The sequence below is a fragment of the Macrobrachium nipponense genome, chromosome 11 (assembly GCF_015104395.2).
Source record: "Macrobrachium nipponense isolate FS-2020 chromosome 11, ASM1510439v2, whole genome shotgun sequence".
Classification (NCBI taxonomy): domain Eukaryota; kingdom Metazoa; phylum Arthropoda; class Malacostraca; order Decapoda; family Palaemonidae; genus Macrobrachium; species Macrobrachium nipponense.
In genome coordinates, this window is record NC_061087.1 from 53,990,333 (window position 1) to 54,008,261 (window position 17,929).

The window sequence follows — 17,929 nt, forward strand, 5'->3', positions numbered from 1 at the left end:
TAATAATAATAATTGAGATGATAATGCAATCTAGGGGACGATGACAAATCCTGCTTGTCATCACTGATATGGCTGAAACGTAGGGAGGGTATTAAAATCAGTTGATAAAAATGTCATCGGCAAGTGGGCAGGGACACAGTGAAGAGACGTTTTCCCCAAATGCAAACTTCTCGTCACTGTGAGTGGATCCTCATGACGTCATAGGTTGCAGTCACTATTGTGTTCAAAACTTTTACTTGCGATTTTGATGGCTCTGGCATAGGAAATTCACTTTTACTCTGACAAGTACCAGAACCATTGAATTTAGGTACAAAATAATAATTGCAAAAATTAGTTAGGGTTTTAAAATATACACTTGCCACCTTTACCTTTAGCCTGTACTTTGATGAAAGGTTATTGCCTAAAAGCAACGTTCCATCAGCACTGAATCCTTTAGTACTTTATGTACTGGAGTTATCACGTACTGAGGCTCAACTTGCATGTCACCCACAATCTGATTTTCTTTTTGTATCACTAGGTCAATGGTATGGTTCAATAATGACGTTTGTTTTCTCACATTTACAAGGTCATGGCTTTCCAGTAACTATAAATTCTTTGACATAATTGATATCTTCTTCTTTCCCACCATTATCCCTATATCAAGGGGTCGGTTTCCGGATGCGCCTTCTCCACTGCTTCTATCAAAGGCATCATCCTCCACCAAACCTCTTTTCTCCGTATCTGCCTTCACTTTATCTCACCTTCAAATTCTCTGTTTCCCTCTCAATCTTCTTCCCCTAACAGGTTCTTCCCAAGACTTCTTCACTCCCTCCTCATCATCCATCCTCAACACATGCCCATACCATCAACTGTGATTCTCTTATCACCACTGAAATCTTTTCTAAGCCTGCCCTTCTTCACATTTCATCCTTTTCCAATCTCTGAAGTAGCGATATTCCCTTAATCCACCTCAGCATTCTCATCTCTGCTCTCTCAAGCTTTACTTCCTCTTTTCTTCTAAGAGCCCATATTACTGATCCATACATTAACACAGTGCCTCAGCGGCATGGTGAATGGTATTAGCGTCCCACCTTGGTGGTCGGGGGTTCGGTTCTTGGCCATTCCATTGAGGAGTGAGAGCTGTGTATTTCTGGTGATAGACGTTCACTCTCGATGTGGTTCGGAAGTCACGTAAAGCCGTTGGTCCCGTTGCTGAATAACCACTGGTTCCATGCAATGCAAAAGCACCATACAAACAAACAAACATACATTAACACTGGTCTTATCACTGTGCTATAGATCTTGACTTTTAGCTTGATTGGCATTTTCTTATCACATACTACTCCAGCTACCTCTCTCTGCTTCCCCCATGCTGCTTTTATCCTACTGTCAACTTCAGCCTCCTCTTGGCTTAAAGTAGACCCTAAATATTTAAACTTTTCTGTCTGTTTTATAATCAAGCCTCTTCTTTCTTGTATTACTATTCTGTCTCTATCTTCCCTACTGTTCACCAAAAACTCTGTTTTATTCACATTCACCTTTAAGCCACCCCTCTCTAAAGACACCTGCCATTCTCCAATCCTTCTCTGTAGGTTCTCCTCATTTTCAGCAGTAATCACCAGATCATTGATGTACAACTCCCACACTTCTTAATTCCTGATCCATTCACTCAACACATCCATGACCAGCACAAACAAAAATAGGCTTAATGTAATCCAACACTAATTTCAAAGTTTTCTATTTCCCCAACTGTTGTTATTACTTTTTTGCTCGTTCTTTGATATATCATCTTGACCAACCTAACTAACTTTTCTGGGACTTTCCTCTTCCTCAAATCCTCAAAACATAACTTCTCTTGGGATTCTATCATATGCTTTCTCTAGGTTTATAAATGCACAATAGAGCTCCTGGTTTCCCTCTAGCCTTTTTCCCCATAGCTGTCTTACTCTGAAGATGGTATCCACCATCCCTCTACCTCTCATGGGTCCATACTGCTGTTTCTCGATCTTTACAATCTCTCTTAATCTCTCCTCCAGTATCCTCTCTAAAAATTTCAATCCATTCTCTGTTAGTTTATTTCCCCTGTAGTTACTGCAATCATAGACATCTCCCTTCTGCTTTCATATATAATTATACCATTAGAGTTTCCTCCCAGTCTCTTGCCATCGCTTCCTCCTCTTCCCATATAGCTTTTAATTAATCCGGCATCCATTTCTCCCCCTCTGTACCTAGAAATTTGATCATTTCAATTTGGACCTTCAATGGGCTTGGTGTTTTACCATTCTTTATTTGATTTAATGCTGTTTTCACTTCTGTATCCTTTATCGCCAGCACTGGTCCCTCCACCCTCTGTGCTCCCCCAATCTCCTCTCTCTCATTTTCAGTATTTATAAGTTGTTAAAATTACTCTCTCCATCTCTTCTTAATGTTTTCATCCCTGTTCACTATATTTCCACCTCTATCCTTGATAACACACAGTTTACCCAAATCCTGTTTATGCCATTTTCTCAAATTTGGAATCTTATAGATATTCTTTTTTCCTCTTGTTCCCAGTCTTTCATTCAACTACTATGCCACCTTACCAATATCCATACCTACCCTCCTTCTTGCATCTCTTTCCTCTTCTCTGTACTATTCCTCTGCATCCTGTGTATGTCTTATTTTCCAGTCCTTAAATGCTTTTGATCTTCTTTTGATTGATTCTTGCACCTCTCCATTCCACCATCACTTTTCTCCTTTTGACACTCCACATCCGGTGGTTCTTCCCACTAGTTCCTCTGCTTCCCTCACATATATTTCTCCCATGTCTGCCCAGATATTTTCCACTCTGTTACTCTGTCCAAATTCAACGTTCCCCTTTCCTGTCCTCTCTCTTTCTCACAGTCCTCCTAAATTGCTCTTCCTTTTCTCCTTTAAGGTCCCAAATCTTTCTCTTTTTGAGTTTCCTCCCTCTCATTTTCAAATCCATCATCACCAACCTACGTTGTTTAACACGCTTCTCCCAAGATCACTTTGCAGTTCGACACATTTTTTTTGTTGGCTCCTCCAACCATGATGTAATCTATTTGGCTTTGCACTCCTTCACTTTCATAAGTTATCAAGTACTTATCCAACTTCTGAAACCATGTGTTCATACATGCCAATTCAAAACTCTGAGCTATCTCCAATATATAATCCCCATCGTCATTTTTAATTCCAAACCCATGATCTCCATGTACCTCCTCATAACCAATCTCCTCTCTCTCTCCACCCTGCCATTCATATCAGCTTCTATTATTAGTTTCTCTTCCTCTTTCACTGTTCTAATGGCAACCTCAAACTCTTGTCTAAATAATTCTTTTTCTTGCTCTTGATACCCCATCTGCGGAGTGCATGCTGATATTATATTTACTACTTTGTCCTCTATTATTATTGGAATCTTTAAAAGCCTATCATTCACTCTCTTTACTTTTACGACTTTTTCCCTTCAGTCGTTACTTACTATATAATTCCAACTCCGTTTCTTCCCTCTTGTGACATGCTGTAATAGAGCTTATACAATTTCTCTATCTCTCTAGATCCACTCCCTTTCCACCTAGTCTCCTGCACACACAAGTAATCTATCCTCCTCCTCTCCATCACATCTACCATCTCCTCAGTCTTCCTGTTAGAGTACAAAATGTTCAGCGTACTTGCTCTTATCTTCCACTGACTTCTTTGGCTGCAATCATGAACCCTGCGATACCCCTTTCCCATTTACTACGCCAGTAGGGGGATTTTGACATGTGTCGCTTACAGGAGACACCCTAGCCACATTCATATTCCTTACAACATCAAGCATGGCTTATTGTTTGGCAAAGGGATTTTTTGCGACTGCATGACCTTGCTGTCATCAACTACAGTTATTGGTGGTAGGCCTTACCTTTGACTAAAAAGCTCACCTGCAAGGCAGCAGTTTCTACAGTTATTGGCAGTGGGCCTAGCCTTTTACTAAAAAGTAAGACTTTTACTAAAAAGTAAGACTGCAAGGCAGCAGTTTCCACAATTATTGGCGGTGGGCCTAGCCTTTTACTAAAAAGTAAGACTGCAAGGCAGCCACTGTCCTTTTAGTTGCCTATTATGAGAGGCAGAACCTACGGTGGTAGTATTCTTACACTACTACTATAATTTGACATAATTGTTATCATTATCATCTAAATGTAGGTTGAAGTCACCACAAATCACTGAATTTTAATTATCAGCTAACAAGTTGAGGAAGTTGCTGAATTCGTCTAGGAATGAACGTGTGTTGTGAGGTACTGACAAAGAGGCAGGTAAAGCAGTAATAACTTTATTACAGGTACGAAAGGTTTATAAGTACAGTGTGCGTTTGGATATATAGTACCCGACCTGCGAGAGAGAGAAAACTGGGTTGGAGCGAGCCGATTTGGTTTTCTCATAGACATACATACATAGATAATATTGGCTACAAACATTGAATATATGTGAATTGTACATCGGCGGAAAGGCTGGAGAATGCTCTATAGAATGGAATAAGGAACAACGCAGCTATAATGATTATATACAATATATACGTGAAAAAGCATTGTCCTTACAGATACTCCTCCCCCCATGACAATAATTATGCAGTTATAATTGGAAGACAATATGGGGTCAGGATGTCTAACCACAAGCGTGCTGGAGGGTGGAGGCGACCCCGAGTTCATGCGATCAGCTGTCTTGGAGTCCTTCAGAGGGCTGGGTGACAGGATTCCTCCCCTGGACCAGGTCCTGGGGGGTTTGGCTGTCATCTGTGGGCAGCCGCGACTCCGTTTGGGTGGCTCGGGAAACTTGGGAGGCACTCTGTTTTGCGGGGGCACCCTAGGACGTCTGCCGGGTTCCTCTTCAATGTTGTCTTCATTCATCAGGAAGGCGGGCTTCAGCCTATCGACAGAGACCCAATCCTCGCGACTGTGTATGAGGATGAGGTATGCCTTGTCTGTGTGGCGGAGGACGCGGTAGGGGTCTCAGTAGGGTCAGAGGTAGGCGCCGTTCTGGACATAGACATGATTGCAGGATGATAGGGCTTTGGGCTGAAAGTGGCTTGTCTTGTTGGAGAAAGTCTTGAGGTAGGGCATGAATTTCCCGGCTGTTTCCCGAAGCCTTGTGATCGTGATGTCTGAGTCATTGGCGTTCGTCGGGAAGAATACACCTGGTACCGCCAGTGTTTCCCCATAGACCTTCTCTGCTGGGGATGCCTCGCCATTGGCTTTTGGGGCAGTGCGAAAGCTGAGGAGGACCCAGTGCAGCTGCGACTTCCAATTCTCGCCTGTGCAGTTTGCCATTAAAGAGGCCTTTAGGGAGCGGTGGACTTTTTCCACCATGCCATTGGCTGCAGGGTTGCAGGCACTGGTTGCTGTGGTGCGATGCCCCCATCAGGCTGGTCAACACGGCCCATAAGTCCGACAGGAAGGCGGGTCCGCGGTCCATTGTGATGTCATCTGGCATTCCGAAATGGCTGATTCAACTGGTGAGGAGGGCCTCCATACAGGTGCTGGTGGTGGCTTCTGTCATTGGGGTTGCTTCAGGCCATCTAATGGACCGATTGATGACTGTCAGGAGGCATCTGGTGCCCTCGGACGGAGGCAGGGGGCCTACAACATCTATGTGGATGTGGCCAAACCTCTGTCTGGGTTGTGGGAAATCACCTACGCCCAATTCGGTGTGCCTTGCTAGTCTGGCAAGGGATGCAGTTCCTGACCCATTCTTGCGAGTCCTTCTAGATTCTGTGCCATACGAATTTCCCTGTCAGGAGGCGCTTCGTTGTATGGGCCGACGGGTGTGGATCACATTGACCATGATCATCCTGTGGGAGGCTGGGATCGACGGGCGAGGGTGAACATTGCTGGTGTCGTAGAGGAGTGTTTGTGCCAGAAGGTCTGAAGGGCACGTCTTCCCACTTAAGGGAGGTGAGGGCTGTGTGGTAGGCCGGTACTTCTGGATTGGCAGCCTGCTTCCGGGTGAGGTCCTCGTAGTCAATTCCGAGGTGAACAGTGCTGATCCTTAATAGGGCATCAGCCATGGGATTCTTCTCGCCGGGGACGTAGTGGAAGGTGCAGCCGAACTCAGTGATGGCTGCAAGGTGCTGTTGTTGCCTCGTGGACCAGGCGTCGCCCGCCTTGGTGAAGGTAGACAGCCAATAACTTGCAGTAGAAAATACTGTAGCGGGTCTCGGCGGGCTTCAGCTTCCTGCTGAAGAAGGTAAGCAGTTGGGGAGACCTGTGAGTCACTGCTCCAGGACAGCTCCGCAGGCGAAATTATTGGCGTCAGTGGTGAGTCATAGGGGCGTGTCAGGTCCTGGTGGGCGAGGATGGTGGCCCTGGTGAGGGACGTCTTTGTCCGATGGAAGGCCTGTTGCTGTGCAGCTTCCCACACCAACTTCTTCGGTTTCTCCTCCAGGACCTCTGTCAAGGGGGACATGGTGCGGGTGATGTCCAGAATGAAGCGGCGGTAATAATTCATCATGCAGATGAATTCCTGCAGGGCCTTGATCATCGTCGGTGTTGGGAACTTCTCTAAGGCAGCCACCTTTGAGGCCATGGCGTGCATGCCCAACACGGAGATCTCATCCCCAAGGAAGTCCACCTTCTCTGCACTGAAATTGAAACAGACAACCACCCCATTCTCTTGGAGACGCTTCAGCACAGCCTGAACATGGTGGTGTTCCTCTGGGGACCTGGAAAAAATCAAGATGTATCGACATAGCAGAGGTAGAAGGGCAGGTCTCCCAGGATGCTATCCATTAGGCATTGGAAGGTGGCTGCAGCATACCCAAGGCTGAAGGTGGAGTAGGAGAAAACATAGGAACCGGATGGCGTGATGTCTTGGGGACGTCTTTGGGGTGCACGGGAACCTGGAAATAAGATTTTAAGAGGTTCATTTCTGAGAAAACCTTCCCTCCGTGATAGGCCCCAGTCAGGTCCTGCATGTTCAGCAGGGGGTAGTGATCAGGGGTTGTTGCCAAGTTCAACCGATGGTTGTCCCCACAGGGGAGAGGTGAGGCCCATGTGTTTGAAGCCTTCCAGCAGATGCCCATATGCTCTATCTCTGTGAAGTCCCTCTTGGCATCCTGAAGACAGTTTGGCAGAAGCTGGCAGAACTTTGCATGTGTGAGTGCCTATGGTCGTGATGTGGTGGAATACACTGTGCTTGGCTAGGGTCCCAGTCACCTGACAGAGTTCTGGCTTAAATATGTTGGTCCTGCAGGAGATTGCCATATTTGTGGGTTGCAATGGTGCAAACGGTGGGTATGCCTGAACCTTTGGTGAGTGGGAGGGAGTGGCATGTCCTTGTGTCGAGGAGGCGCTTGTGGCCCACATCCACCTGGAGCCTGTGTTGCGCCAGGAAATCTGCCCTGAAGAGAGGGGCCTTGATGTCCGCGATGATGAATGGCCAGATGTAGTTGCAACCCAGGATGGAGATTTTTAGGGACTTTGGTTGTAGGAGTGGATGGGGGTCCCATTCGCGGCCACAAGGGCGGTCGTGGCAATGGGAGTGTGGCTGTAGCCATCCCCTGACGGTGGGAATACCAGCTCTTTGCCATGGCTGATGATGGGGTTGGCAACCTTCCCCTTTTTTGATGGGGAATATGAGCAGAGGGATTCGCACCTCCTGGCGTACTTCTCAAACTTCCTGTGGTAAAAGCACCAGTTTGCGTTGTCACCTCGCTGTTGCATGGGGCCCTTCCTCTGGTATACAGTGTTCACATCTCTTGTTTCGGGATCTTCCAGTATCAGGCAGTTGGTCGATGGCGGGGCAGCGAGTTTGGCGACCTCAGTCAGCTTTTGGGTTATGTCAACCAGCTCCTCCTCGGGTAGGGTGTTGGTGTCGGGAATCTGCCCACAAAACTCTGGGGACAGTTGGTGGAGGAATATCTCGCGCGAGAGGCTGATCTTTTTCTGACTGTCCGTGCCGATCTCTGGTAGCTGTAGAAAAGCCATCAACTTGACCCAGGGATCCTTCGGGTCAGTGTTATGCATTGGGTTGGTGACAAGGTCGAGGATGCGGGTGGCTTTCACAGGAATGGGAATGGAGTAGGTGCTGGCAAGCTCTTTGGGTCGTGGGTAGCCTCCGAGGAACTGTCTGCTTTGTTGGAGCCCTGGCATTGTCACTTCACTCGAATCAGTTGACGGGAGTCGTGAATGGCGAGCCAAACCATCCATGAAATGCCAAAACACACCTGGGGAAGATGTGCCATATTGAGTCCACTAATGGCGTTGGTTTGCCCTTGGAGAGGAACTCTCAGAGACCTAGACTATGGTGCTGTATGAAGTCCGGCAGGTAAATCAGTACTAACTTTATTACAGGTACGAAAGGTTTATAAGTACAGTGTGAGGACAGAGTACCTGACCCACGAGAGAGAGAATACTGGGTTGGAGCAAGCCGATTTGTTTTTTCTCATAGACCTACATACATAGATAATATTGGCTACAAACATTGAGTATATGTGAATTATACATTGGCAGAAAGGCCGGAGAATGGTCTACAGCAGTGTTGTCCAAACTGGGGTCTGCATACCCCTGGGACTACACAACATAGATCATGAGGGTATGTGAACAAACAAGGAACACACACACACACACATACACACACACAACAGAAACATCCCATCAGTGAACATCATCCTCACATCTCACATTAAGTTGTGTAAGTAATTTTCAAGCATTTTATTATTAAATCATCATTTTTATTTGTGTAATAAATTTGAATTCATTGACCAACACTCCTATAATGCAGTCTTTTCATAATTAATATACTATTTGCATGATTATCCTAATAAAGGGTACAATAGGCGAAAATGTTTGGACAACACTGCTCTACAGAATGGTATAAGGAACAACGCAGCTATTATGATTATGCAATATATACGGGAAAAAGCGTCCTTACAGTGTTTGGTGGTTTGTAAACGGTTATGATTTGTATGTGTTAGTTTATATTTATATATAGCTATGTATAAACCATTTATTTACACATATAATACGACCTTTAGATCCTGAAATTCACTCCTAACAGATGGAAGTTGTCTTATTCTGCCATTCTAAAAATCAAACCTAGAATTCTAAGTGAAGTTCATCAATAAACTGATAAAGGTAATAACACCTATTGGCATATTCGAGGAATAATTCATTATCAATTTTTATCTATGGCCTATGCGAGCCCAGCTGAGAAAATGTAAACATCGATTTATGGTTGTGCTCTCAATAACCTTTATCTTTCGGTAACGTGTCTGAAATTCTAATGGTAGTGTAATTACGCTAGTAATAACATTTTTCATAAGAAAAATTCATCATCATTTTGGTGGTAAATAACTAGCATACAACTATTTAGGGCAATTTAGTCATACAAACAATAATTATGTATGATAATTATCGTACATTATTGTATTGTTGTTAGAGGTTTTTTGTGATTGGCGACGAAACAAACAAAACAACGGTTTACCTCTTAAGGCGATGTGTGTAGGAAAAACGTGATGTAGAATAGGATTTGTTATTTCATTTATTTTGAATTTCTAAGGATACAGTAAGTAATAACACGTTCTTTACATAACCAAAGGCCAGCCTATAAACACAGATGGTTTTTTACTTTAGCAGTCATAATTACGTATACTACAGATAGGAGATAAATTCACGAAAATTTGCCAAAATCTCTATCTCGTCTCATCTAGAGGTTCTCTATTATATGGAAATATACAGTATGTATATATATATATATATATATATATATATATATATATATATATATATATATAGTACATATATATATATATATATATATATATATATATATATATATATATATATATATATGTAGTGTGTGTGTGTGTGTGTGTGTGCGCGTTTAGTTAATGGAAACCATATATATATATATTATATATATATATATATATATATATTATATGATATATATATATATATATATATCTATATATATATATATATATAGTATATATATATATATATATATATATATATATATATATATATATTAATATTAATATGTGTGTGTGTGCGTTTAGTTAATGGAAACTATCCATATATATATATATATATATATATATATATATATATATATATATATATATGAAAATTTATCACATCACCGTGATTCATATTAATCATTCGAGCTACCCTTTAATATCTAATTCGCTCTACCTCGGAATTGATATATTTTCATATATGTACCGAGGGGAATTTTTAGTTGATAATAATTTCATACCCCCCATATATTTATATATATAATATATATATATATATAATATATAGCGATATATATAAATATATTATAATATATACATATCTATATATATATATATATAGATATATATACATATTTTATATTATATGCGTTTAGTTAATGGAAACCATAAGCAAAAGAGAAAACCTATATATATTCCAAGAAGTAAAACACTGACCTAAGAAAGTGACTTCAAATACTTGCCAAGGTGCCTTCCCCACAAGTATCAAAAACACAACATCGTTTCAACCAAGGAGCCAACACTGGTAATGCTTCTTCACTGCTCTAATAATGTCATGGTCTATTGGCTGAAGGACAGAAGTTGTACAGAAATAAACAGGTACTTAATAAGGTCATTCTCTGTAACTAACTAGAGCATTTTCTTTAAGCATGAGATTAAATCTATAAATAATATACTGGCTTTGTACCTAAGCTTTAAAAATTTCTGTAGTACGAATTCATTGAAAACCGATGGAGATACACAAACTTCTAAGCAGAGTGCTCTTGATGAGGGTTAAGAGGCTCGCATGGTTGGGTGTAGGTTTTAGTGCAGTCTCTAACCATGTGAATCCTGGAGCACTTACTAACTAGCTGAGATTGTTGGGAATTATTAATACTGTAAATGAATTCTTAATTGGTAGAACCCAAAGGATCTGTGTTTATGGCTTTAGTAATGTCATTTTACGTGGTTCAAGTTGCAGAATCCCCAAATAAAGACATGGCATGCATTCAAGAGTGCAGCAGGTTTTGGGGCATAGAGTTCAACCCCGCCCCCCCAACCCCTAAGTGTGATAGTTTGCCAATCCAGAGCACTTCCTGATTTACATTTAAATAGTAATGTTCTAAATGTCAGTGACTTTTCAGATCTTAGGAGTAACTGTTGGTAAGAAATTAACTTTTGAGAAGCATATACTGCAGGTAATATTGCTCAGTCTGTTCTCCTTTTGGAAATGTTTTTGAATGTTTCGGGATGAAGTTATTATATACAAGTGTTTTAACTCTTCTCTTCCTTCTATGGAGTACTGTTTTCCAGTGTGGTCTTCCGTTGTTCACTCTCTTCTCAGATTCTTGGATAGTCAAGTCATCAGTCAAGTTTATTTTGCCAACTCTTAATGTTGATTAGTGATAGACGTAAAGGGAATTCGCCATATTTGTTTCGTAAAGTGCACTACAATAACAAACATTTTCTGCACTATTCTTTACCTGATCTAGCTGTTTTTGTTCACAACACTAGGCCAACTACTGCTACAAACAGTGTCGTTTTCTTGTATCAGGTTTAATACTACTCAGTTTACTATCAGTTATAAATTGTTCAACTAAAATGTGGGACAGTTTCAATACCGCATGTCAAATAGAAAAAATGAAATAAAGATATTATACATATATTTTGACAGATATATATCATATCAGTGTAGAAAACATGCAATCACATACAGTTAACTAAGATGGTAATGGACTATAAAAAACGGTGGGGCAATAGCATTACATTTAGTCAGAACACACAATAGGAACTAACAGTAGTATCTACACATTCACTGAAGACAGTTGGTGACAGTAGGTGATGTGTTGCCTAGAAAACTATATCAGGCATGGTTTCAAACAGCTAATAAGATGGAGGCAGCCATGGAGAGAAGGATTCTGCACATATATACTGACCCTAAATAAGAATCCACGAAATACATCACTAATTGTAAACACAAAACTAACATACTAAATAGTGTGCAAACAAAAGGGCAGTATACATACATACGAAATGACCATGTATAATAAAATAATGATAAAATAAAAAATATAAAGAAAAATATAACTTCAAGCCTTCAAGAGACAGAGGATAGCAAAATAAACAAAACTAGAAATTACTGTACATTAAACAAATGGGTTTGCAAGATGCAAATTTATACTAATGTCATTACAACATATGTTTCCTCGTAATCTCCATGGCCTCCAGTTCCATGGTGCGAAAGGCCTTTGCGAAATTCCATGATTCATGTCTTCCCTGTAATTCATCTGTAAATCTCCACTCATATCCAGCTTCCTGACTCATTACTCGCATCCAAATAGATCAGGGACCTCAATATATTTTTCAGTTATTTGGCTTTTTTGGCCTGTATCTGTTACATCTTCAGGCACTTCATCTTTGACTAGTATGCCTACTCTATCTCACTGCCATGCCACAAGAATTGATATTTTCCGGATCTCTCCTGCTGGATTTTTTGCCAGATCCTTTGTATATCACCTCCATAACACTAAAAATATGTTTCTCTGTTTCCTTTCCAGCACTTCCCTGCTTTTTCTCACCAATGTTCTCACATTTATAGTGCTCATTTTTAAAAAAGCTTCCCTTAATTTTATCATTCTTAGAGATTTCTGTGCACCTCCTGCCTACTTACAGACTACTGGGTATCGATTTTTTACATTTATTTTTTATGCATTTTTTACAAGTTCTGTTTGCCCATGCTTTGGGAACTAGTCCCAACCTTGGGTTGAGATTAGCTGTTGTATGGGTATTGACCCACAGAATCGAATTTTAACTGGAAAAAAGAATATAGCTAACTATTCAGTGTCTGTGCAGGTAGATGGAACAGTATTATACCTAAGAGTAAGGTGCCCTAACCCTATGGATTACTTCTTAGCATTCTTGGTAAGGCCTTATTTCCTTCCAAAGTGGTAATATCTCCAAGCAGGTGGTTGACGCCTTGGCAAACATGCTACTCTATATACGGATGCATACATATTTTTGCTTGCTGAGGCACCAGACAGAAACTCTGTGGAATAATAAATGTTTCTTCATGGTGAAAATTTTTTTAGGAAATGATAACCTTTGCATTTTTCAGTTAATGGTGTGTGTGCTTATATAGATCAACCTATTAGAAAAAAATATTAATTCCAGTTCTGATTTTGACGATTATTTCTCTCAATTATAGTGGATACTTTAATTTTCAGCCAATCATCTGATAATTTAAGACAGCCACTGGGACCTCAGTTATACTCTTCATCTTCATCAGATGAGGACTCCGAGACTGCTGATAGTGATGACTCCTTCTCTTCAGATGATTATGATGATGATGTAGAAACAGAATCAAAAAGTGCTCTTCATTCTCAAGTAAGTCGTGTTTGGTTACTGTGATTTAAAAGGTATCAGTTCTGATTTTATTTGATCATGTGTATATTAATTAAAGTGAAATAGAAGAATATTAATTTGTGTTAAAACTGATGTTGTCATAAGATAGTGCTGTTGAAATATCATCAGTAGGAATTAGTAAAATCATGTGCTTGTTTGCAACTAAAACTTTGTCATTTATTCGCTAAAAACACCCCCTCAATTCATTATAAACTCACTACTCATTTGGGTGTCATTAGATCTTCGATTTCATAACTTAATTCCTGCTCAGTTCTAAGCAAATTGCATTTCACCCAACCCCCCCACACCCCAATGCCCACCCCTTCCACATTCAGTGTTTGAGGATGGTTCTCGAACTAGTATAATCCAAATTTCGCAAGTTGGAATCTAAGTGTCCATTATCTATACCAAAATTAAGAGTGGGATGTCAACGTTTCGATGGTATTTTCAATTAAAAGGTCTAATATGAAATAGTGTTAGTGATACCTTGAACACAGAACTATTTAAGTAATCAGCTTATGAGTTCAAAAGAGAAACTATAGTAGACGCATAATGAGAAATGTCACATTTTTGTGTTATTCTTGTTCTCAGGATGCAGAATAACTTACATGTCTGCCTTCCAAATAATATTCGTGGTATCTATGAACAGTGGGTGAGAGACAATTTGGGATTATTTTTTTCGTGCTCTGCAGATAGAAAAATGACAAGAAACATAAGACTGCCTTAATATTTTATACCTGCACAATGTTCCATGGTGGGGAGAGAGGAAATACAAAGAATTGTGAAATACATAATGTTACTGTTGTATCCATTACTATAGGTTCATTCTACACAATTTTGCTATTTGTTAATCTGGAGAAGATGTTTTACAGAGTATCAAGACAAGTACTCATTTGGTCATTACAAAAGAGCCATAAAGTGAGTTATGTTATATCAGAACTAGGTCTAAGGTGAAGCCAGTGACAGGTATATCAAAAGAATAAAGAATCTTATAGAAAGGTTAGTGTCAGTTCTAAATTAGTACTTAGTTCTTCATTTTGCAGAAAGTAATGCTGAGGGACTGTGCAATGTGCAGTGTGTAGTGTTCCCAGCTGGCTCAAAGTAAGAAATCAGAGAAATATTTAACAGTTGGAAGATTGCAATAGCGAAGGGAGTACTGAACTTCTGTGAGAGCAAAACCGATCTTACAGTTATTAGAAAGTGGCTGCATGAATGTTATGGTAGAGTTTTGTGAGCGAATTGAATACCATTTATCAAGTGTTGCAGAGTGTATCAAAGAATGATCCCGATTACAACTGTAATTAAAGTAAGGGATTTCAGTTCCTGAAGGTATTAAACTGTAGGCACTTGAGGACGGACCGAACATGGTTCAGGTGCTCCTACAGCGATCTGGAAAATATAAGAATATTGTCCACGTAGCAGACGCAGAAAGGTGAGTCACCGAGGATACTGTCCATGAGGCGTTGAAAGGTGGCCCCAGCGTTCCGCGGGCCAAAGGTAGAGAGGGCGAACACGAAGGATCCAAACGGTGTGATGATCGACATCGGAATATCATTGGGATGGACAGGGACTTGATAATACGACTTTAATAAGTTGATCTTGGAAAAGACTTTGGCGATGTAGACGCATAATGAGAAATGTCACATTTTTGTGTTATTCTTGTTCTCAGGATGCAGAATAACTTACATGTCTGCCTTCCAAATAATATTCGTGGTATCTATGAACGGTGGGTGAGAGACAATTTGGGATTATTTTTTTCGTGCTCTGCAGATAGAAAAATGACAAGAAACATAAGACTGCCTTAATATTTTATACCTGCACAATGTTCCATGGTGGGGAGAGAGGAAATACAAAGAATTGTGAAATACATAATGTTACTGTTGTATCCATTACTATAGGTTCATTCTACACAATTATGCTATTTGTTACAAAAGAGCCATAAAGTGAGTTATGTTATATCAGAACTAGGTCTAAGGTGAAGCCAGTGACAGGTATATCAAAAGAATAAAGAATCTTATAGAAAGGTTAGTGTCAGTTCTAAATTAGTACTTAGTTCTTCATTTTGCAGAAAGTAATGCTGAGGGACTGTGCAATGTGCAGTGTGTAGTGTTCCCAGCTGGCTCAAAGTAAGAAATCAGAGAAATATTTAACAGTTGGAAGATTGCAATAACGAAGGGAGTACTGAACTTCTGTGAGAGCAAAACCGATCTTACAGCTATTAGAAAGTGGCTGCATGAATGTTATGGTAGAGTTTTGTGAGCAAATTGAATACCATTTTTCAAGTGTTGCAGAGTGTATCAAAGAATGATCCCGATTACAACTGTAATTAAAGTAAGGGATTTCAGTTCCTGAAGGTATTAAACTGTAGGCACTTGAGGACGGACCGAACATGGTTCAGGTGCTCCTACAGCGATCTGGAAAATATAAGAATATTGTCCACGTAGCAGACGCAGAAAGGTGAGTCACCGAGGATACTGTCCATGAGGCGTTGAAAGGTGGCCCCAGCGTTCCGCGGGCCAAAGGTAGAGAGGGCGAACACGAAGGATCCAAACGGTGTGATGATCGACATCGGAATATCATTGGGATGGACAGGGACTTGATAATACGACTTTAATAAGTTGATCTTGGAAAAGACTTTGGCGATGTAGACGCATAATGAGAAATGTCACATTTTTGTGTTATTCTTGTTCTCAGGATGCAGAATAACTTACATGTCTGCCTTCCAAATAATATTCGTGGTATCTATGAACGGTGGGTGAGAGACAATTTGGGATTATTTTTTTCGTGCTCTGCAGATAGAAAAATGACAAGAAACATAACAATGCCTTAATATTTTATACCTGCACAATGTTCCATGGTGGGGAGAGAGGAAATACAAAGAATTGTGAAATACATAATGTTACTGTTGTATCCATTACTATAGGTTCATTCTACACAATTATGCTATTTGTTACAAAAGAGCCATAAAGTGAGTTATGTTATATCAGAACTAGGTCTAAGGTGAAGCCAGTGACAGGTATATCAAAAGAATAAAGAATCTTATAGAAAGGTTAGTGTCAGTTCTAAATTAGTACTTAGTTCTTCATTTTGCAGAAAGTAATGCTGAGGGACTGTGCAATGTGCAGTGTGTAGTGTTCCCAGCTGGCTCAAAGTAAGAAATCAGAGAAATATTTAACAGTTGGAAGATTGCAATAACGAAGGGAGTACTGAATTTCTGTGAGAGCAAAACCGATCTTACAGCTATTAGAAAGTGGCTGCATGAATGTTATGGTAGAGTTTTGTGAGCAAATTGAATACCATTTATCAAGTGTTGCAGAGTGTATCAAAGAATGATCCCGATTACAACTGTAATTAAAGTAAGGGATTTCAGTTCCTGAAGGTATTAAACTGTAGGCACTTGAGGACGGACCGAACATGGTTCAGGTGCTCCTACGGCGATCTGGAAAATATAAGAATATTGTCCACGTAGCAGACGCAGAAAGGTGAGTCACCGAGGATACTGTCCATGAGGCGTTGAAAGGTGGCCCCAGCGTTCCGCAGGCCAAAGGTAGAGAGGGCGAACACGAAGGATCCAAACGGTGTGATGATCGACATCGGAATATCATTGGGATGGACAGGGACTTAATAATACGACTTTAATAAGTTGATCTTGGAAAAGACTTTGGCGATGTGGAAGGACCAAGTGTGGTCCTGCATGTTTGGCAGGGGGTAGCTGTCAAGCGTGGTGACAAGGTTCAGGCTCCGGTAGTCACCGCAGGGCCTCCATGTACCGTCTGCCTTCTTTACCATGTGGAGGGGGGATGCCCACGGACTCGGTGCCTTTTTACAGATCCCCATCTCCTCCATTTCTTTGAATGCGGTCTTGGCTTCCTAGAGGAGCTTCAGCGGGAGGCAGCAGGCAGCAGAACTTGGCATGTTTTGGGAGGCACTTGGTCTCGATATGGTGGAAGACACAGTGCTTGGGCACAGCTCCTGCCACCTGGCAAAGCTTGGGGCGGAAGAAATCTGGAAACTCCTGGAGAAGGGAGGCATATTTGTGGTGGGGAAGGATGGAGCAGATGGTGGGCACCCTTGGTCCTCTGGCAAGTAGGTGGAAGAGGCAGGTCTCTGTATCAAGAAGGCGCTGGTGGGGTACGTCCACCAAGAGGCCGTGGTGGGTGAGGAAGTCCACCCCCAGGAGAGGGGTGGGCCCTAGTGCCGTAGGTGCAGATGGGCGTCCCGTTTGCAGCTACGAGGGAGGTTGGGTTGTCATGGGCATGGCTGCGATCCTCTGCTGACAAAGGGCACACCGACTGCATGGCACCAGCATCAACCAGCATCCTGAGACTGGAGATGCTGTCCTGGACGTAGAAGCCCCTGGGTTGGGACTTCATTACTGCCGCTGCCATGGGAGCTTGCTTTGGGCGCTGCCTCCATTATTTTTTTGAAGCAAGAAAGAAACAAGTTTGCTCGCACTTCTGTGCCTTGCTGCCGAACTGGTGGTGGAAGCGGCACCACCCGATGTCTGGGAGGGGCTTCGGCGATCGCTGGTATGCTGCACCAACAGAGTTCTCCTGCTGTAGGCTGTTGGCTCACAGA

The 17,929-nt window shown here is 41.5% G+C and overlaps 1 protein-coding gene across 4 annotated transcripts in view; it reads left to right on the forward strand.

The window, feature by feature from the left end:
• The window catches only part of LOC135205978 (uncharacterized), a 143,857-nt gene that overhangs the window by 9,156 nt on the left and 116,772 nt on the right, over window positions 1–17,929 (forward strand). For 3 of the 4 annotated variants that reach the window (XM_064237175.1, XM_064237160.1, XM_064237154.1), the window contains exon 2: window positions 13,174–13,333. In XM_064237175.1, the coding sequence (XP_064093245.1) occupies window positions 13,174–13,333 (160 nt within the window). The remainder of the gene's footprint in view (window positions 1–13,173; window positions 13,334–17,929) is intronic. The other variant, XM_064237168.1, reaches the window with a different exon arrangement.